The sequence below is a fragment of the Falco cherrug genome, chromosome 7, assembly GCF_023634085.1.
Source record: "Falco cherrug isolate bFalChe1 chromosome 7, bFalChe1.pri, whole genome shotgun sequence".
NCBI lineage: Eukaryota > Metazoa > Chordata > Aves > Falconiformes > Falconidae > Falco > Falco cherrug.
In genome coordinates, this window is record NC_073703.1 from 1,978,379 (window position 1) to 2,000,146 (window position 21,768).

Below are 21,768 nucleotides of genomic sequence, written 5' to 3' on the forward strand. Positions count from 1 at the left end.
AAGCTGCAGCCCCGTAGCTGCCCTCTGCTTCGCAGCCCCCTGGAGCTGGGAGATACCCCTGGGGTGTCCCCACCACCAGCCCTGTGGCCGTGGGGACCGGAGACGCAGCGAGGATGCTGGCGGGGAAGGATGCAGCCACTTGTGCTTCCTGGTCCGCTTGTCATGTGGCTGCTGACGGCACAGGGACGAAACAAAACGGCTCATGGTTCACGGCCCACGGCTGGGTGAGTTTTCCTAGAGAGGCCTTGCCCAGGAACTGCTCTGCCAGGCATGGCATCCTCCATTGCACATTCACCTTGGGGGGCTCCAGAGGGTACCCAGCCCCACAGGGCAGCAGGAGAGGTATTTTTCCCAGCAATTCCTGCTCCAGCATGGCCTTCTTACCGTGCCAAAACCCTCCCACTCCCTCTCACTGGCATGCAAAGGGTAGTGGAGCGCAAAGAGCAGCCCAGAGCAGCACTGTAGGGGATGGGGGTTGGCAAGAGGGCAGTTTTAAAGCCCCCTTGGCTGAAGCGAGGGCCTGAGACCCTGCCCCAGACACAGCAGCTGCCCTTGCAGCCGAGCCAGCACCCAGACATGCACCCTAGCACAGCTCGGGGGTCCTATCTAGCAGCTGAAGCAGAGCTTTGCCACCTTTCCCCCCCTACCCTGGCACCAGCATCCCCCCTGTACCAGCATCCCCCTGGTACCTGCATCTCCCCGGTACCTGCATCCCCCTGGTACCTGTATCCCCCCTGTACCAGCATCCCCCCAGTACCAGCATCCCCGCCGCCGGTGCCTGCATCCCCGGTGCCAAGCCAAGCGCCCCCCGGTGCCTGCGTGCCCCCTCCCGGCGAAGTTTCCTCCCCTGCCCCAGGGCAGAGGGAAGGCAGGGAAGGGAGTGGGAACCCCCCTGCCTTCCCCACCTCTTCCCGCCAGCTCCTCCTCTTCCTCCCTTTGTCAGGCTGGAGAAACGAAAGCTGCGTGGAGTGCCGCGCGGCCACGCCGCTCGCATGCCCGACAGCCCCGCCGCCCCCCGGCCGCCCAGCCCCGGACCTCCGGCAGGTAACGGGGGTCGCCGCCTTTCGGGAGGGAGAGGCGGGACGGGGAGGGGGGCAAAGTCTGGCCCTGCCTCCCCCGAAAGGGAGCCGCGGGGATTGCCTGTTTGGGTGGGGGGTGTTACTTTTTAGGGTGCAAACCCATCGCATGGGTGTGGGGAGGAGTAAGGCGGAGGGTCCCCTGCTTTATTCGGGGACCTCCTGCCCGTGCTGCTGGGCTGGGGGAGGTCTGAGGGGGCGAGGGATGGGGAGGGGGCACCTCTGGGGACTGGTGGCTGGTGCCAGCATCCTGGTGCTGCCCGGGAGGTTTTGCAGGAGCCCGGGGGGACCGTCGCCAGGCCCCCCCCTTTGCCCTCCCCTGCTCTCGGGGCAGGGGAGGGAACTGACAGCAAAGTGAAGGAAACGTCGCTTTGCAGCTTTGTGTCATCGCCCTCTCATCCTCCAGCTCTGAAATCCAAAATCCCCCAAAGGGAAAGAGTTTTGGGAGGGGGGACGTGAGCCTCCAAGGGTCCCACACTGAGGGCAGGAGGGAGCACAACCCTTTGCAGCCAGCAGAGAATCCCCGGAAGAGAATGCTTTTCCTTGCCGGGGTGCTGCCACCCATCTGCCCTCAGCAGGAGGGAGGGTGAGGAGCCAGTCACCCACCCTGTGGCTCACTTATCGCTTCCCTTTGGACTCGTGGGTGAAGCGGACTGCCCAGGGGTGGCCTACATGGCCCCCACGGAGGAAACTGAGCTTGCCATCCTCCTCTTTTTCATGTGCTCCAATGGGGTCTTTCTCCCACATCCCACCTAGATGGAGACGGTGCCACTGCCCCCACGGAGATTGAACCGCAGCCGGGTACACCCCCGTGCTCCCCTCCAGCCCACCCTTCCAAGGTGGAGGACGACTTCCAGTTCATCCTCTGCGAGGGCTGCCAGCAGGAATCGCCCAACCTCAAGCTCCTCACCTGCCTCCACACCTTTTGCCTCGGTTGCCTGAGTGAGAACAAGCCCATCGGGCAGTGCCCCAAGTGCTGCACGGCCATCCCGCAGGCCAGCGGCATCCCCGACATGGACAACCTGCTCTTCACCAACCTGCAGGCCAGGCTCAGCATCTACAAGAAGATGAGTAACAGCAGTGGCCCGAGTTGCAGCCGGTGCCGGGGGGAAGCAGCGGTGGTGTGGTGCTGTGAGTGTGAGGAGTTCCTCTGCACCAAGTGCTTTGATGACCACCAGTGGTTCTTCAAGAAGAGGAGCCACAAGGCCAGGAGGGTGGAGGAGCTTTGTGCTGAGTCAGCCCATCAGTTCCTGGAAGACACCAGAAAGTCCTGCAACCTCTTGTGCTCCAATCCCAGTCACGCTGACCAGGGCTACATCTCCAGGTGAGAGTGGTGCCTTGTCCCTGGATCCCATCCTGCACCAAGGGCTCTGGGGCTGCTGCTCCAGGACCAACTCTGCCAGGAAGGCAGAGACAAGGGGGTTTTATCACCTGCCTTTGGAGAGCGACCATTGCAATCCCAGTGAGATCCTGGCCAGGAGCAGAGTATGATAGGGGCTGGCAGGTCCCCAGGAGGAGGGAAGGGAGCAAAGGTAGGTTGAACACCCAGCTTCATACCCACACCCGCAGCTGGTGACATGAGGCAAAGCCCTTTCCTGTCCCATGCCTCAGTTTCCTCTCATGTTAAACTCCTCTGCTGTCACCTGGGGAGGGAGAATCATGCCCAGCACAGTGGAAATGCTTTTCTCCCTCTGCTCATGTACCAGCTTTGAAGGATGCTCCCATTTCCTTCCAGCATCTACTGCAAGACGTGTGAGAAGGCGCTGTGCTGCATCTGCGCGCTGCTGGACAGCCAGCATGCCTCCTTCTGCGACATCCGCAGTGAGACCCAGCGCAGGCAGGAGGAGCTGGGCACCATCAGCCAGGAGCTGAGGCAGAAGAGAAGTGGCTTTGAGGCCACCTACGTGGCGCTGCAGGATGAGGCCGCCCGGCTGGAGGAGGCAGAGCGGGAGATGCGGGAGCTGATCCAGCAGCGCGTGGAGCAGCTGGTGCGGCTGATCCGACGGGAGGAAGAGGAGCTGCTGGGGCTGGTGGAGGCGCGGCAGGAGCAGGGCCGGCGGGAGCTGATGAGGGAGCTGCAGCGCGTGGAGGGGGTGCTGCAGCGGATGGAGGCAGGCGAGCAGCTGGTGGAGAAGATGAGGCTCTATGCCACGGAGCAGGAGGTGATGGACATGCAGCCCTTCATCAAGGGCTCGCTGGAGGAGCTGCAGCGACTGCAGCTGCCAGCGGCTGGGGACCGAGCACAGCCCAGGGACTTGAGCGAGTGCAAAGCCAGGCTGCAGGCGCTGGTGGAGCGTGTCACAGGGCACCCAGGTGAGGACTTGCCAGGGGGATGGATCCACCCATCCCACAGGCAGTCAGGAGTTGGACCAGCTCAGAAAGCCATCGCCCAGCTCTGGGTCGTGCAGGGTTTAGAGCCATCTCCCTCCAGCAAGGTGAGCCAAGACTCACTCTTGTAAAGTGCTTATTTCCACTGGGGCGAGCATTTGCTCCTTTGCTTATATGGCCAGAGTTCCTTTTTGGTCTCCCACAATTCTGACAGGCTCTGGTGATGCTGACTTCTGGGTCCCAGAGATCTTAAACTCCTTGGGTCATCCCACCCCAAAGGACTGGGAAAGGGAAAGGAGACCAGAGCTGCCCCTTCCTTGATGCACCTGCTGAGCAGGTTTTTCCCAGCTCAGCGTCTGCTGGGACTGGGTGGGAGCTCTGGAGCCTCTGATTCAGAATTGCAACCCTGTTCTCTCCATTGCAGGCACTATCTCTCCATCTGTCCCTGTGGTTGAGGTGGCCCAGGAGAACAACCTGGTGAGATATCCATCTTTTGTCCTGGTGCACTGCCATGCAGGGAGGGCTCCTGCATCAGCTGAAATGTGGATCCCCCCCTCCTCTGACCTTTGCAAACCTTTCTCAAGGGTCTGCCTTCCCCTCCCCAACCCATCACTCCCATTTCTTCATCAACAACATGCCTGCAGGGATGTTTCTGCCTGGGCAGAGAACATGCTTTGTAGACATCATTTTCCACCACGCAAGTGTGCTTCTACCCCATCCCGCTTCTCTGAGCCTGCTGCTCCATCCCTCAATTTCAGCAGGGAAAATTGTAGCCTCCCCTGGCTGTAGCACTGCCAAACACCCTCAGCTTAAGCACAAACACTGAGCCAAGCCACAGGGCTAGGATGTATCTCAGTTTCCCCCCTGCTGAGCATGTTTCTGCCCCCCTCCACTGGCTCTGCCTGCTGCTGGGGGACACCCCAGCCCTGCAGAGAGGTCGGTGGTCTCAACATTCACCCTAACGCTGGTCCGCACTCTGTCTGCAGGAAGAGGAGCTGGTGCAGCCTCAGAACCAGACTGTCTTACCCACCTTCACCATCAACCTTGAGGAGACACTTACAAACCCGGTAAGAACTGCCCCAGCCAGGCAGGAGCCATTGGGGACTAGGAGTTGCCACCCCAGCACCTTACATCCCCTGCACTCTCTTCTCTCCAGGCTCCCCCTGTCACCACATGGCCCAAGCGGAGGTCACATTGTGTGGGAACGGGCAGCCCAATCTCACCCAAGCTATTGAAGCTGGAGTGCAACAACATGCCAGACCCCAGTGATCCCAGTTCACACCAGTGGGATGACAGAAGTGGGCCCAGCACCTCTACATCGAGCCAAAACCGTGGCAGCATCCCTGCCACCAGCAGGCATGCTGATGATGCAGGTGAGGACCAGGGACGTGGCCCTCCTCATTACCCCATTTCCCCCCACACTTATGGGATGCCCTATCTCTCCCAACCTCTGGGCACCCCCATGCACTCAGAGCCTTGGCCAACTTCCCCTGGGTCGAAGAAGCAGAGGGTGGGAGCTGGGTGCCAGGGGGTAAAAATGAGAGCAATGCTCAGGCGTGGGTGTGGATGCTCCATCTAGCTCCATGCCCTTCCTCCAAGGTAGCCAAAAAACAAGCCAAAAAACTGCAGCAGGGTAAGTGTGCAGAGAGACTCCCCTGCCACCTGCTCCAGGAGCTCTGGATTCTGGAGCAGAAAACACTACCATTTTTCACAAAACACATTTTCTTCCCTGAGTTCACCCAGCCCCACTCCAGCCTGCTGCAGCATCCCTCAATGAGATGTCCTGAGCTCAGCTCTGCAAACAGGAGGGAGGATGAAATGCATCTTCTGGAAGGGCTAGTACAGGGCCCATGGGGTGAAACAGCAGTTGAGAGGTTGCGCCCACCTTGGGATGTAACCAAGGGCTGCGTAGTTCATGGTCCTGGTAGAAGCATTTGTCCTCTGCTGCAAAAATCAGGAGATGAGATCAGTCTTCCCATGGGAAGACCGGCATGATCCAAAATCACGGTCTTGAAGCTTCAACACCCTCCTGTTCCTTCCACAGAAGACACCAGCATTATCATCTGCAGCTCAGAGGACAGCGAGGAAGATACGGTGGTGAGTGTAATGCCAGACCTTCCTCCTTGCTGAGCCACACTGCAGGCAGAAGAGGCAGCTGCACCCCATCGTCTCTGGGATGCCTTCCCTTTTCTCCAGCTGTGCTCAGACCTGAGCCTTCTGCCTTCCCAGCATCAGCCAGAGACTTGCTTATGGCTTTCTCTTCCCCTTCAGTTGCTACCAGGTGGGTGGGCATCTGGGCCATCCCAAATCTAGTTCTCCTGGACTAAGACTTTTGCTGGTATCACCTGGTGTTCTGGAGCAGCCAGGGTCCCCTCTCACAGGCAGCAAACCCAAATCTGATTTGCTCTGAGGTGGGATTCCACACCAGTTGATCACCCAAGACAACCCTTTTGAGTAGGTCCTTATGGCCTCTTCCTTTCCATCTCACTGGGAAGGCTGTTCTCAGCTTAAAAAAAATATCAATTTTCATATAAAAATCAAGTTTGCAAGTTGAATGAGCATCTGTGCTCGCGGAGCTCATCAATCCTGTGCCTACACAGGTTGAGAAGCTCCCGGGAGGCACCAGGGCAGGTAGGGACCATCTGAGCACCCCCCAAGTGACATTTCCAAGCTCCCTACGATGACATTTCACGGCACTGATGCTGCAAACTGGTGTGTTGCAACCAAATGGCCCTGGCTGAGGTGGTTAGATGAACCAAGGGCATGGAACCCCTGCTGAGATCCTCCATCACCAGCAAGGGCAGGGGATCTCTTTGGAAAGGGAGGCAAGCACATCTGATTTGGGAGCTGGGTGGAGTTGGTTTTCCAGCACTGGCTTAATGAGGGGTTAGCAGCCCCCTTTTTTTGTATGAACTAGTGCAGAAGCTCTTCTTACTCTTCAATAAAGCTGTTCCCAGATTAAATCCCAACCTGCTGCTGACTTATTCAGTTTTTCCTTTTCTGTTTTTCTTTGCTTTTCTGATTAATCTGTAACAGAGGGGGGGTGGAAAAAAAGAGTTGTGGGGCTGAAACCCTGTTCCCACTCCCTCTTACTGCCAAAAAATCCCAGGGCTGGAGCTTTTGGGGATGTTAGCGGCTTGCTGTGAGAAATCCCTGTGTGGATCGGGTGTCCCCTGGTATGATGTGGATTTAAGGGTGTAGCAAAGGTGTAGGCTGGAAAATTAGATGTCCCAGGGGTATAAACATCTCATCGATAGTCTGGTGCTGGGCACTAGGAAAGCGCAACCTTGAGAACTGGGAAAAAATGGCTTAAAGCCTGGAAAAGGGGCAGTGGGCAGTGAAGGAATATCAGCAGAGTGAGAAAAAAGTGGGATGAGGCGGCAGGATGCAGCCCAGGGAAGCTGCAGCCTTCAGGGTGTGGAGGGCAAGGGCTGAGCACCTGTCTAGAGGCTCAGACATTTAAAAGGAGATTTTGGTGCTGGGGAGGAACCTTTGTGGGGTCACCTGGGGACTGTCACACTCTGCACACTGAGCTGAAGCCACAAGAGCATCGCCAGCATCTGGCTCTGCCCGGTTCCATTGCCCACGGCCACCACGGTGCTACAAGCGTGTGTCTCTGCACGGATTAATTTCTTCCCCTCAAATCCCACACCTTTTCCCTCTGCTTAACCCTTCAATAAAACCTTTTTGCATAGAAATTCAATTTGCTTGTTGCTGGTTTGGGTAACAAGAGCATCTGTGATCACATTTTGTTGCTGAGTTTGGTTCATCTAACTCCCTTCGGGCCAGATGGGTCATTCTGGGCACAACCAGGAGAGGGGGACACAGGGCGCTGCCACCACTCCGCCACTGGTACCATCCTTCTCCTGTCCCTTCCCAGACAGAGGAAGCCCATAGGCATTTAAGCAACCCCATGTCCCGTGAGCTGAGGAGCGCTTAGTGCCTGCAGACATCGGTCCAGCCATGTTTCCGCCACTTCTGGACTGCAGGGGAAGATGCAAAGTGCTGGTGCAGAGGGAGGTGGACACCCCATCACTGCAGGGTGTCCCTGGGTGAAGGAGGGAGGAAACCCAGCTTGGGAGCCTCTTGAATACTTTGCTGTCCTGCTCTTCCCGTAGGGAGTTATTTGCTGTGGATGCCCACCCCTGCTGAGGCTAGGCAGGGGATGGTTGGTGTGGCTGCTTTTACTCACCCTTGGGAAGCACCACTGTAGGCACTGGATCTGCTGAGCCTGGAGAGGCACCGAACCTCCTCCTGGCCTGATTTAGTCCTCTTTTCCTCTAGACACCAACCAGATCTTCAGATCTAGCAGTATCTCACATGGTGAGGTTGCTCAGCCACGTTTATGTCCCTGCATGAGCTGCATCCACATGAGATGTGCAGAAAGGGACAAGTCCCAGGACCTGCGTGTTGTGTCCCTCTGGCCCCCGCCTGCTTAGGATGAGCTTCATTCAGGGCTCTGCTCTTGCCCACTTAGTCCAGACCCTGGTTTTGGGCTCTCAACAGGGCTCCCCTTGGCTAGCACAGTCCTGAGGTACAGCACACACCCAACCCATCCTGGCAGTGCCAGGACATCAGACACTGAGTTTCATGACATTGTGCATAACCAGGACCTTACCCATTGCCAATGGTGCACCCAAGGGTGCTCCACATGCCTTCCCAGCCAAGTCCAAGCAAGCAGAGGGGACTTGGCCCCCTTGTCCAATCTCTTGCAGGCTTCCAGAAAGCTCAAGGACATCAAGAAGTCCTCCAGTCCCACATGGTCTGGGAGCAGCACCTCACCCCAACACAACACTGGCCCCACCAGCCCCTGGGACGACAGGTCGGAGCTGAACACCTTAGTGTTCTTCAGCTTGAAGCTTGACCAGAAAAGTGAGCATTGCCTTTCCTGGGGCTGGGGGCAGGGCAGAGCGGGGCACCCCCAGATACTTACTCCAGCTTGATCCTTTCCCCTCTGCAGCCCACCACATCACGGAGGTGGCAGCAGCAAATGGAGAGCACACCTTCAAGGCACTGATTCAGACGCCAGAGTCGGTGCTGACGCTGCTTTCCCAGGGCGTCACCATGGAGGAGGGGATTCAACACCTCCTCTGGTACCTCTCCCCACTCCCCAGGCCCATCCTCGTCATCTATAACTTCTGGGCACTGGAGATGCCCGCTCTCTTTAAAGCCCTGGATGCCACGGGCATGAAAGTGGAATTCTGCCACATAGTGGGTGGTTACGTGGATATGTTGTCCTTGATCAAAGAAAAGCTGCCCAAGGCATCTTCCTATGACCTGAAAAACCTGATGAGAAGGCACCTGCAGCAGCATCTCAACAAGGACAGCACGCTGGCCACAGCCAAGGCCTTGCAGGAGCTTTGGGGAGCCCTGGAGCTCCCTGCCTGCGCTGATGTGGGGATGATGTTCACCCACTGCAACCTGCAGAGCTACACCACCCTGCAGCCCCTGGTGCGGGAGAAGCTGCTCACCAGGAGGGCGGCCAAGATCCTGGCCCAGCGCAACCTCATCCTCTGGGAGCTGGAAGAGGCGTGAGCGCAACTGTGGGGTGAGCTGAGCTGGCCAGGTCTCAGGCCAAATGCACCAGGGATGCAGGGATGCTCGTGGTGGTGCCAAACAGGACTCGCAGACCCTCTCTGCTGCCAGCACAGGGCTTAAAAGGTTCAGGACCCTGGGTCAGTTCTAGGGGGAAGAAATCACCCAAATTAATATCTTTATAAAATAAATTACACAGCGCAGGCCAACATAATTCATCGGGGCATCCCTACCCCTCCTTTTTTTCCCCGGTCAGGTGGGAGGAGAGATGCTCGGAGCGCTGTTCGCCCTGCCCGGGCAGCAGCAGGTACCTTGCCCCCCCTCCCCAAACCCCCGCAGCCTGGATTTGGCCCCCGGCGAGAGGCAGAGGTGGCCCCCGGTGGCCCCAGCCGGGGCTGTGTGACACGGCAGTGAGGGACACACACCGCCAGGTGTCCTCTTTGCACAGCCGCGCTCGCCGGGCGTGCAAGGGCTGGTCCCCGCTGCTTGTGCCCGCACACGCACCCCTGCAGCCACCGGCGGTCCCTCGGGTACCTGGGAGGCACTGCGACCATCACCGGGGCGCCTGGGGTGCTGTATTGGACACGGGGCGGGGATGGACAGGTCCTCTGGGTGGCTCGACGTGGGTGAAGCCGGGCAGGAAAGGGACGCGGTGAGGGTCTCCCAGACTGGGCGGTGGGAGCTGCCAGGCTTGGAAACTGCGGGGAGACAGGGAGGAAGCGTGACCCCCCCCTTCTGGGAGCCCCCGCCACCTGCCCCCGGATCAAGCAGTGCCTGGACACAGCTGTGAGCTGTTGGAGCTGGAGCTTGGCCAGTGAGGCAGGGGTGGGCGAGAGGCTGCCCTCCCCCTGCCTGCTGCCCTCCCCTTGCCTGCCCTGCCTGTTGCCCTCCCCGGGCCAGGGGAGAATCAGGCCAGACCCAGCAGTTTAGAGGGAGCAACCCCAAAGGAGCCCTTACGACTGCATGGTGGCACGCAGGGCTTGTCACCAGATCCAGACAATGCCACTTCACCCTAGGGATTCTCTGGTGTCTGATCAAGGGTTGTGTTCAGGGAGCAGCCTCTACAAGGGGCACAGCCGGAGGAGAGCAGACCCCATCTGTCTGCTGTCACCCGCCTCATCAAAGTCTTGTAAAACAATAGCGAAGTCAATGGGCTGCAGGAGCCAGATTAGCTGCTGCTGTGCCCTGAGCTGCCGTAAAGCTCATCCATCCAGCAAGAGCAGGGCTGTCACTGCAGGGTGAGCAGAGCAGCACCCAGCAAGCCCCAGCCCCACAGGAAAGGGCTGCAGTGGGGGTTTCCCTGTGGAGTGAGGGCTTCCTAAAGGTCCCACCACCTTCCACCTCCAACAGGTAGCTTCTACACACTCACAGGCTGCTACAGCCCTGCTTGGGCCTCCCTTCCACCCAGAGACACCCATGAAAATCCCCCTCCAAGCCAGAGGTACAAGGAAGAATCAGTCTCTCTGGTTTTTTATGGGCAATAAATAACTTCACTGAATTAAGCGAATCTCCTGAAATGATATATAATACGCTGCTTGCTTGATTGGCTGTTATTAATAATGCATTGCTCAATCTAAACCATTCATAAAATGACTCCCTTCTAGCCCTGAGCAAAGTGCTTTGGGACTCAGCAGGGGAGGGAAAAAAAGGCAAGAAGGAGCAGCATAAATCCTTTCTGTTTATGAAAATGGATTTCTTCCCTCAACAATCATGCAAAACTAATTAGAGCCAAAGGGCTGGTTCCTCTGCATTTGATTATCCCCTGCGAGATCACTCAGGTTGGCTGGCCAGGGTGGGTAGAAGTCCAAGACAGAGAAGGATTCACCCCAATGAGCCTGACAAAGGTTACCTGGATTACATTTCTAATAAAAACATCAGACTGCTAGCATCCAGACAGGTTTGCATCCTGTGGACCATCAAAAGCAAGGATGGGGTGGTCAGGACTCGTATATTTTGAGAAGTGGCGAGGCAAAGGTGAGGGAAGACTTGTCTGGATGGAAGGAGAAGCCACATCATCTCTGGCCAGTCAGGTCCTGCAGCCAGGATGCTCTGAGGGTGGTGGCTCATGCTGGAACCTGATCTTAGTAGAGGTGGCTTGGGGCTAGAAGATAAAGATACCACCAAAACCCAAACCAGGAGATCAGCCTTCTCCTTAAATAGGCGATGCCCCTAACCAGCATGGTGAGGAGGGCTCCTCCCTCAGACACCAACTGGAGATTAATGGTGTCAATCAGCAAGTCCTCATTGACCACAGTGGTGTTCCAGTGATTCCTCCAGCTGGAAGCCTTCCCTCATTTACACCAGCGGGAGACATGTCCCCAGAGCTGCAGCGGTCAATGCCAGCTACAGACCTGGCCCCCAGCCCAGCTTCTGCTTGTCTTATGTTTAGGAGCACGCTGAAACTTAGGATGCCTGGGGCTGAGGCAGGTGTGGTGTGAGAAGGAGAGGCTGACAGCTCCAGACCCTGCTCTTCCACCCATCCACCCACCCACCAACTTATACATCCATCCACTCACCTGCCCACCCATCTATCTACCCACCTATCCATCCATCCATCCATCCATCCATCCAACTGTCCACCAATCCATGCATCTATCCACGCATTTTTCCATCCATCCATCCACCCACCCATCTATCCATCCATCTCTCCTTCCATCCATGCCTCCATCCTTCACCATACTGTCCTGGAGCTCTCATCTGAGGGATTGAAGGGTCACCACAGAGAACTGTTATTACTCCCTGTGCTCATCCTGTGGGAAACTGAGGCACAAATGGTGGCATGATCCCCATATGTCATGTCCACTGGGGAGGCATGAATGGGGAGGTGGATGGATGCTGTAACCCATGCCATGCCGCTCCGTGCTACAATGCCCTCCCAAGTGTCTAGGTTAGGGACTGGCCCTCAGGAGCACGAGAAGGGATGTGTCATCCATCCTGTTACACGTGCCTCAGCCCCTGACCCATTTCTAGCACAACATGCTGCCTCCAATGCTCCTGAAATGCCACCACCATATCTAGGACACTTGAGTTTCTTCCTTTTTGCATGATAAATGAAGGCATCTTGGGAAGAGCTCAGAGTAGCGCAGTGGAGAGCAGCCAAGCCAGAAAACAAGCGTCCTATCCATGTTGGCCACATCCTTGTGGCATTTTAACCTACTTCTATGCTCCTCAAAGCAAGTTTGCACTCCCTGTGCCTCCCACCTGAGCTCTGCACCCCACGTCCCAGCCATGAGTCAACACCAGCAAGGGCTGACCCATGGTCCTGTGGCCCCACGGCAGCACGGAGAGCCTGGGACATGCAAGAACCTGACACACAGCAGAGAGGGGTGAGCAGCGTGGGTACATATCTGGCCTGCTTGGAGATGCTGAGGCCCAGTGTGCTGCCCCATCAACCACAGGATTCCCTGCTGTGGGGCTCGCGAGAGGCTGACATCCTCTGAGTGTTCAGAGAACAAGCAAAACAGGGGGAAAAAAATGCCTATAAACACAGCTCCCGAAGTCTGGTGCTGTAATTCCCCAAGCTACAAACTGCTAGCGCTTGGAAGAGCATCAGAGTAAGGGTGAGGGCATACTTGGGTGACCAGCCAGCCGCAGGGATGGGAAGGGAGTGAGTCATGGCTCAGCCCCGAAGATGCTGGGAGCATGATGGTGGTTCAAACTCCACTGCAGCAGGAAGGGAGATGTGGAAGCACCGCCCTGTGGAGGTCTACGCTGGGTTTGAAGTGATGCCTCCCTCTTGCTTGACCCCTCTGCAGACCCCTGTAGCTCCCCAAAGTGAGGTGCCCTTGTCCATCTGCTTGGGACAGTTCCCTGAACCATGCCCAGGGGGTTTCGGGGGATGTCAATTGGGCTGGGCCAAATCCGTGCCAGGAAGCATGGGGAGAGCCGCAAAGTAGGTGGTCACAGTGCAAGACTCTTGACAGTGTTGGTTCGCTTGCATAGAAACAAGGCATTTTTGGTGGCCACACATCACCCAAACACCTCGCCCAACCCGGGGGTGTCAGCCACCCACCAACCAGATTGCAGGGTTGAAGGGAAACTGAGGCACGTCTGATGCCAACCACTTTGGCTGAGGTGGTCTCCGGGCACCAGGTGTCAGGCTGCGGGGCTTTGGACGTGGTCCTGGGAGGGTGGAGGCGCCTGGAGCCGGCATCAAGGATCAAACCTGTCATTTTGCTGTCAAGCAGCTTCCTCTCTCTGCCCCTCCAGCCATCACCCGCCCCCGTCCGCTCCACCCCTCCCGCTCCTCGTCCTTGGGAAGAGCACGCCCATCCCCGTGGCCTCGGGGCGGGGATGCGGAGCCGAGCTCCCCCGCCCCGAAGGAGAAGTGACCGGGCTTTTACTCTGCCTGCTAGCAAGCAGGGAGGCGGCGAGACCCCCCAGAGACCCCCGGGGCTCCACACCCCCGGAACCCCCCGGGACGTGCCCTGGCCCCACGGAGGGAAAATAGCCGCAGGGCCGGGCCGCAGCTCTAGGCGGGGCCGCCGGCTGTCGCGACAGAGCCGGGTCGGGGACACCGGGAGGAGCGGGCTGACCCACCCGAGTCCGTGCGGAGCCCGCCCCGGGCCCCCTCGGCAGCGCTCCCGGGCGCAGCCGCCAGTGGGGCGGAGATGGAGGGATGCGGGGGGCGGTGAGGGGGGCGGGCGGCAGGAATCGATCCTCACAAAATCAATGATTTCTTGGGTTTTTCGGGGGGGGGGGGGGGGGGCGAGGGGCAGGGCCGGGGGTGTGGCGGGAGAATAGACACCCACGTCGAGGAAAAACTGCGGAGAGGAGTTACCGCGCCTTTCCAAGCGGCTGAAATCTTCAGGAGGAAGATGAGGGAGAATGGTCCTGTCTCGGGGACCCCCACGAGACCCCGTGCTCCCTCCGAGCCCCTCCCCCCCCGTCCCCACCTCCCCCCCACCGCCCCGCATCTCCTTCACCCTCCACTCGAATGCTTAAAAGCCTTTTGCATTCAGTCAGCGCCCTGCAGGAGGGACCCACCCGCGACGGGACGGGCTGGGGGGCGGCACACGCCGCGCATCGCCCGCAGAAATACCGCATCTCCCGGGCAGGGGGGGCGGCAGCACCGGGGAGGGGCTATCGGGAGGGCTGGGCTGGGTCCCGAGCCCCGTTTCCCCGTCCACAAGCGCTTCCCAAAGGGCTGCGGCCCCGCCGTGTCCCGGGACACGGGGGTAGCCGTGTCCCGTGGCTGCCCCGACGGCATCCCAGCCCGTCCGGGTGGGGGGGACCGGGGGAGGCGGCCTGGAGGGAAGGCGGACAGCGGGGGGGCTGGATTATGGTTTCTGCCAAGTGCGTGTGAGTTGTACTCGTTGCTCTGCGGGGAGGGCGTTTATTATGGGTTATAAATTTTTTTTTTTATTTATTTATTTGTGGGGGCGTGGGGGGGTGCCGCGCCCGCCCCGGGCAGCAGCCGGCTCTATCCCCGCCGCAGGCTGGCGAGCGGCGGCGGTGGGTGGGTGGTGGGATGGGAAAGGGGTGGTGAGGAGGGAGGGGGCAGCGTGCGGAGGGGGAGGCTGGCAGAAATGCTAATTCCTCCCTTCGCTCTCGCCTCGGCAGCCCAGTGCCCGCACGGTCCCGCTCCGGCTCGCAGCTCAGCCCGGAGGGGTGCGGGGGTCCGGGCGGGGTCCCCCACCTCCGCGCCGCGCCCCTCACCCCTGGGTCCGGGCTGGCGGAGGCTCCTCCGTGCCACAGGGACGGGGGTCGGGAGGAGGATGAGGAGGACCGGTAACGGCGAGGAGAAGCGCTGCGTGCTGCTTAACGCCACTTAGGAGCGGGTAAGGTGCGGGGTCACCCCCGATGTGGAGGGGGGAGGGGGGGCGGTGGGGGGTCAGGGGAGAGAGGAAAATAGGGAAGGAGAGAACTGGGGAGAGACGGGCGAGGGAGGGATAAAAGTGCGGAGAGGAAGAGGGAAAAGGCTGGAAGGAGAAAGAAAGAAAAAAAAGCGAAAGAAAGAATAGAAAAAGGTAAAATTAAAGCAAAGAAGGAAGAAAACGAGATTTAATTTTTTTATTTGGAGGGGGGAGCGCAACCAAGACAAGAAAAAAAGAGTGAGAAGGGTGGGAAGAGCCGGAGGGGAAAGGGAGGAAAACGGGGGAGAGGAGGGGAAGGGGAAAGAGGGAGCGAGAAGGAGCGAGGGTCGAGGGGGCGGCAGCCGGGGGGAACTGGGCACAGACAATGGGGCGCGGCCCCGCCGGGCCGGGAGGGGACCGCGAGTGGGGCGGGGCCGGGGGGCGGGAGCCCTGAGAGCCCCCTCTGTCCCTTGGCAGGGGGAGATGGCCCCGCTGCTGTCCCTGTGGCTGGTGGCCCTGCTCGGCCTGGCCCGGGCGTGCCCCGAGCCCTGCGCTTGCGTGGACAAGTACGCACACCAGTTCGCCGACTGCGCCTACAAGGATCTCCAGGTGGTGCCCACGGGGCTGCCCTCCAACGTGACCACCCTCAGCCTCTCGGCCAACAAGATCACCTCGCTGCAGCAGCGTTCCTTTGTGGAGGTGACCCAGGTCACCTCCCTCTGGCTGGCACACAATGAGATCCGTTCCATCGAGCCTGGTACCTTTGCCATCCTGGTGCAGCTGAAAAACCTCGACATCAGCCACAACCAGATTGTGGATTTCCCCTGGCAGGACCTCTACAACCTCAGTGCTCTCCAGCTGCTCAAGATGAACAATAACCACATGGCTCTGGTGCCTCAGGGGGCCTTCCACACCCTGAAGGACCTCCGGTCCCTACGCATCAACAACAACAAGTTCACCACCCTTGCAGAGGGTATCTTCGACTCGCTTAGTTCCCTTTCCCACCTGCAGATCTACAACAACCCCTTCGAGTGCTCCTGCAAGCTCCAGTGGTTGAAGAAGTGGATGGACAGCACACTCATCTCCATCCCTGAGAAGGACTCCATCACTTGTGCCCTCCCAGAGCAGCTCCGAGGAGTGCCGGTGGGGAAGATCCCAGACGTGCAGTGCACCTCGCCTACTGTGCAGCTGACCTATTACCCCAACCTGGACACCACAGAGCTCTTTGATGGCTTCACCCTGACACTGCACTGTGCCGTGATGGGCACCCCGCCACCTGAAGTGAGCTGGAAGATCCGCACCTCCAGCCAAACCCTGGAGCTCAATGGGAACCTGAAGGAGAGCGCTGGGAAGGACCTCCCCAAACAGGACCCTGAGCGCTTCTTGGTCTTCAAGAACGGCACATTGATGATTCCCCACCTGAGCAAGCGGGAAGAAGGCACCTACACCTGCCTGGCCACCAATGAAATGGGGAGCAATCAGACTTCGGTCAACGTGGCTGTGGCAGGCACCCAGAAATACCCAATGCAGCCTGGGAGGGATGCACTGGGGGGCAAAGCACAGCCAGGTGACAAGAAGCCTGGGGCCAAGGGAGCAAAGAACAGTGTGCTCATGCCAGATGAGAGGAGCAAACCCCTCGGTCCCACCCGGCAGAGCCATTCATCCTCAGCAGCAGGGACAGAGTCCACAGGAAATGGACAAGTCCCTTTCCAGCTTCCACCCTTTGAGAAGAAGTGTGGCTCCACACAAACCAGCAAGTACATTTCCAACCACGCCTTTAACCAGAGCGGTGACTTCAAGCAGCACACATTTGACCTGGGGGTGATTGCTTTAGATGTGTCAGAGCGCGACGCCCGAGTGCAGCTCACGCCCACCTACATGCAGCCTGAGAAGGTCCACCTCAGGATGCTCTACCTGTGCCAGGAGAGCAGCCAGGGCCACGCCTTGGTCCAGTGGTCCAAGATCGAGGAAGGGGTGAACTCGTACTGGTTCCAGGGCTTGAGCCCCGGCACCAACTACTCTGTGTGTCTCACCTACCTGGGGGAGGACTGCCAGGTCCAAGTGGTCTTCACCACCAAAAAAGAGATTCCCTCGCTCATCATCATTGTGGTCGTAAGCATCTTCTTGCTGGTGCTGGCCACCTTACCCCTGATGGGGGCCACGTGGTGCCACCTCCTCTCCAAGTACCAGGGTAAGACCTACAAGCTCATCATGAAAGCCCAGAACCCCGACCAGATGGAAAAGCACATGGCCGCTGACTTCGACCCCCGTGCCTCCTACCTGGAGTCCGAGAAGAACTACAATCCCAGCGAGGTGGGGGAAGCGGATGTGGAGGAAGAAGAGGAAGAGGAGGAGGAGGAGGAGGAAGGAGGCAGGTGGAGGAGGAGGAGAGAAACCGAAGGGGCTCCAGAGCTGGAGCAAGAGGAGAGCGTGGCGGCCAGCTCCATGGTGGAGTCGCAATCCAAAGTCAACGGCGAGGAGTTTGAAGTCCGCTCCGAGTACAGCGACAAGCTGCCGCTGGGCGCCGAGGCTGTCACCATCTCCCAGGAGATCAACGGCAACTACCGGCAGCGCCCGCGCTGAGCCTCCCCGCACCCCTCTGCCCCCCTCCCCGCTCCCCACCTCCCCCCGCCACCCCCCACCCCCCCCACCCCCGCCTCCCGGGGCACCGCCGCTGCTTTTCCTTAGAGGAAAGACCGCAACATCCTCAGCGACTGCCCGCCTGACCTTCCTCCTCCTCCTCTTCCTCCTCCCTCAGGTGGCAGGTCCCCGGGGAAAGGACTTCGCCCCGAGGATGCTTGGGGCGGGCGGGATATATCTCCCAGATTTCGTTTCCGTCTTGGGTACCGGCGGTGCCTGCAACCTGCTCGGCGACAGCACCACAACGACTCCCGGTCCCCCGCCCGCCTCGGCCCTCCGCTCACCCCCTATTTTCTTTCTCCTTAAAGGAAAAAAACGAAAAAAAGAGAAAAAATGGCTAAAAGAAAAAAGCCCGATATTCCAAAACCTCTTTTTTTTTCCTGGAAACAATTGAGTCCCCGGTGGGTCCCTGCGGCTACTCGGTCCGGTCCCGCCGCTCCCTCGGTCCCCGGTGAGTCCCCTCCGCTCCCCGATCTGGCCCCGCCGAGCCCCGGTGCGAAGCTCGCCGCAGCCCGGTGCGGAACCTCTCGCTCCGCGCCGCGTCCCGGTGGGTCTCTGCCGCGCCTCGGTCCGCGCCCCGCCGCTCCCCGGGGGGTGCCTATCGCGCTCCGGTGCATCCCTATTTTCCCGGTGGGTACCGCGGCCCCCCGGTCCCTGCCGCTCCTCGGCGGTGCTCTCCGTTCCCCGGTGGGTGCCGGGGCTGCCCGGTGCGCCACCCTCCCCGCTGCCCGGGGGCCGCCGGGCTGCCCGGTGCTCTCCCCTGTGCGCTCCCCGGTGCCCTCCCCGGTGCGCCGTTCAGCACCCGGCGGGGTTGGACAGCTCCGCGCCCCCCGCCCGCTCCCCGGGGTGGCGGGGGCGGCCCGACCCCCGCGGTCCCACCCCGACTCCCCCCCGGCCCGGCGGGGCCTCTATGTGTGTTGGGTAGAGTAGCCTTGTAGCCAAGTGTCTGTGCCGTAGACGCGCCCGCGCTGCTGGCGGGCGGGCAGCCGGGGGTCCGGCCCCGAGAGGCGAGGGGTCGCCGCCGCCGCCGCCCGCCGCCTCCGGTTCCCGGGAGCCCCGGGGCCGGCGAGAGCCGCGGGCGCCTTTCTGCGAGCTTCTGTCTGTGAAAGAGTCAATAAAAGGGATTGAAAGTGGAGCCGGGTCTGTGCTTGATGGGGGCGAGGGGGAGGTTGTACTCGGTGCCCCCCCCGGTGCCCCCGGGCTCTGCCCGGTACAGCCTGGCACAGCCGAGGGGACCCCGAGGAGACTGGGGTGCAGAGACACATTGCCGCAGCTACCAGCAAAGCATGCACACAGAGTCTATAAATATACTTTTTTTCCCCTACCCATACACCATGCACCCCGTACTGTATATATGTTATATTTCTGTATTTCTGTATATCCATATTATATGTAATTCACACACATACTATATATGTAGCTACACATGCACACTATATATACACGTCTATGCTGTATACACTCCTTTTATATATACGCACACTCTACGTATACACACAAATAATTGTTATATGCACTTTACTATGCACACATATTTCATATGTACTCAGGTCTATACCCATGATATAATTTTTTATAAATTCAGCATATGTATGAAAATACAATAAACCAAATATGTTATGTACTCTGTAGACACATTCTCTGTAAACCAAATATATTGAAAAATACACACAGTGTTTTTCCCCTGGCACATACACACACTCTACACACATAGCAGTACTCATACACTATATACATACATATACAGTAAGAATACATACAATTTATATAAGCTCTGTGCACCTATGTGCACACAATATATATGCTCAATATCTATACAGATACATGCTAAATACCCACACTACCCGTGTATACACACGTTCTTTCTCCATGCATGCATACGCCCAACGCTTGTCTCCTATACACACCCTGTATGTATGTACATATGTACATTCCTGGCTGGCTCTGTGCCATCCCGCAGAGCTGTGTCGGGGGCAGGATGGGGCTGCCTGGGTAGGGTTAGTGTCACCCTGGTCCCCAAGCACTCCCAGCCCCAAGACCAGGGGTGCTAAGAAGGTGCCCGGTGGATTTTCACCCCCTCCCAGCCCGGCCGGGAGCACTCGTATCTCACCCAGCTGATGATTTAAGCTCACATTTACACAGTGAAGATTTAAGGCTGCATTTGATTGCTTTTCTTATCTGTAGCTTCAAAGCCACATGCCTTCCTAGTGTCCCTGCATGAGAGGTGTCGTCCCACTGTCATGTGGGGACAGTCACCCACTCACCAACACCCATGGGTGGCCCCTGAGGCCCCACTGATGCCCCTCGCCCTTCCCAAACGCAGCCTCTGCATCCCAGTAGATCCTCCCCTTAAGCAAGCACTCGCTTCTCCATCCTCCAGAGGAAGTCTTTCTATTTTAAGTCTGGCCTCTGCATCTTTCTCCTATAGCAGGGAGCGTGGGGGAGACAGACAAAGCAGGCTGGCAAGCAAAGAGGCAGTGGGCAGGGGGTGCCCACCCAAATCCCCCAAATCCTGGGAATCTGCAGCTGCTCCACAGCAGCCCAGGTGTTTGCTCTAGCTTTTAAAACCCCGTGCCAAGCAGAGACTTCCCCTTGTAGACAAATCCCCCTCTGTGGATACACTTATAATTGAGTTTCACGCTTAGAAACATATAAGGAATAGAAAAAGAACAATCATCTCTGCCTCTGTTTAATTAGAGAGTAATAGATTTCCCCGCCTAACATATCTATAGGGAATCTCGCTGTGATGAGCTACCTACTGACACTGGATTACGCCAAGATTTGGTCCTTTTCGGGAGGGTGCTAATTAGCACCCGGTGCCCAAAGGCACAAGAAGGGGTCAGGGATGGAGCTTTGTACCCTCCCACCCCCTCCATGTCCAGGGGGGGCTGGAAAGGGTTTCTCCTGGAAAGGGTTAATGCATCCCAGCACGAAGGCTCAGCCCCTCTTGAGGCATTAACCCTTCTGCAGAGCCTGCTGCCAGCCCGGGGTTGTGTGGGACTTGCCACTCGTGATGGTGACAAGCTCACACCCACGCAGCCCGGGCTGTCACACACTTAGAGTGTCACTTAAACTGTGGGAAGGCGTCTGGCACCCTTTACCCAGGACAGCCTCAGAATAAAGCAGCTTCATCCCTTCCACCCCCAAATTATCTCTTATCCCAAATGAAAAAAATAAGGGAAAAGATCATCACTGTGTCCCCCACGGTATGGTCACCGGCAGCACCACAGCCTGCACCCACTGCAGGAGTTGTGCCTCGGGGGGTCACAGATGGAGTCTGGGGTCCCTGTAGACATGGACAGAGCAGCCCCTTTGATGGTCAAGACGTGCTTCACAGAACGGGGGACTGCTGGACTATCCCCCTCCAGCCAGACATCACCCTGCCCTGCTCCAGGGTGATGGGCACTGCCGACAGCAACCCACGGGGGTCAGGAAGCAGCTCCCGTGCTGGCCCTGTCCGTGACAGCATCACACCCAAGAGGGGCAGTAGCAGCTCCCAGAAGTGCCTTGCAAAGCACATCCTGACCCCCACGGAGAAAATCCACAGTCCACCAGGCATGCCAGCACCTCCCACAGCTGCCATGCTGTGAAGCCGCCCGATGAACACTCAAGATTCAAAATAATCCCTTTCTCCCTTGCGTGGCACTATTTTTAACCCCAGGCCTGTTCCCAGCCTGGCCTCAGCCAATGCGGCATGACAAGTGTGAAGACAAGGAGCTGGGTTGGGATACAGGGAGGTGAACCTCTCCAGGGGAGCTCCAGCCCCCACCCTGCCCCACCTTGGCAAGTTCAGGGCCTTTTCCAAGGAGGGTCTGGCTTGCTCTGGGTTGGAGGTCCTTGGCCCTCTGGTTTGGAGGTCCTTGCCCCTCTGCAGAGGGATGGGGGGAAGCCCCAGTTTGGACAGTGGATGAGCATGGGAGGGCAGGGAGCAAGGACCCACTCACCATTGCGGCCCTGGATGTCCACCTCTTCCTGAGTGGTCCTGGATGCCCACCTCTTCCTAGGTGGTCCTGGCGGGCCAGAGGACGGTGCCTGAAGGATGAACGTTCCCTGATGTACTTTTAAAAGCTTTTATCAGCAGTTTATTGCAGGGCAGAGCTGGCTCTGGGTGACCTCCCTGTACCTCGAGGGCTCATCCTCCTTCCTCCTGCCACCCTAATGCAGCCCCTGGGCACCCACCCACCCTCCTTCCCACCCTGCCCCAGCCCCACACAGCCCTGCAGCGGGGGCACCCTGCCGCCCCCAGGCCCCCCAGCCTTTCACCCCCTCTCAGAGGCAACTCACCGCCCAGCAGCCTCCCCACGTCCTGCAGAAGCCACTCACCCTCCGCCCTGTCCGTCCCCCCCCCCCCGCCACGTCCCCTGGAGGGGTGGGCCGGGGCGGGGGGGCGGTGG

General features: G+C 58.7%; 2 protein-coding genes across 2 annotated transcripts; both read left to right on the forward strand.

Annotated features, from left to right (window-relative positions):
* Positions 1-129: 129 nt before the first annotated feature.
* PML (PML nuclear body scaffold) lies at positions 130-9,157 on the forward strand. The gene is made up of 10 exons (XM_027802818.2): positions 130-224; positions 944-1,044; positions 1,833-2,400; positions 2,812-3,389; positions 3,829-3,881; positions 4,391-4,471; positions 4,561-4,777; positions 5,449-5,501; positions 8,120-8,276; positions 8,365-9,157. The coding sequence occupies exons 1-10, from the start codon at positions 130-132 to the stop codon at positions 8,937-8,939; spliced, it is 2,478 nt and encodes an 825-aa protein (XP_027658619.2). The 3' UTR covers positions 8,940-9,157.
* Positions 9,158-14,469: 5,312 nt separating this feature from the next.
* Positions 14,470-21,503, forward strand: ISLR2 (immunoglobulin superfamily containing leucine rich repeat 2). Its single transcript, XM_055717399.1, has 2 exons — positions 14,470-14,719; positions 15,212-21,503. Exon 2 carries the CDS (start codon positions 15,218-15,220, stop codon positions 17,315-17,317), a length of 2,100 nt encoding a protein of 699 aa, XP_055573374.1. The 5' UTR covers positions 14,470-14,719; positions 15,212-15,217; the 3' UTR covers positions 17,318-21,503.
* The last annotated feature ends 265 nt before the right edge of the window (positions 21,504-21,768 follow it).

Excerpts from the sequence above, each read along its gene's own strand:
- PML (XM_027802818.2), top strand. The coding sequence starts at position 130 with ATGCAGCCACTTGTGCTTCCTGGTCCGCTTGTCATGTGGCTGCTGACG. Across the intron at positions 225-943 it reads GGTTCACGGCCCACGGCTGG|GCTGGAGAAACGAAAGCTGC; the intron begins GTGAGTTTTCCT and ends TCCCTTTGTCAG. Across the intron at positions 3,882-4,390 it reads TGGCCCAGGAGAACAACCTG|GAAGAGGAGCTGGTGCAGCC; the intron begins GTGAGATATCCA and ends CTCTGTCTGCAG.
- ISLR2 (XM_055717399.1), top strand. The coding sequence starts at position 15,218 with ATGGCCCCGCTGCTGTCCCTGTGGCTGGTGGCCCTGCTCGGCCTGGCC.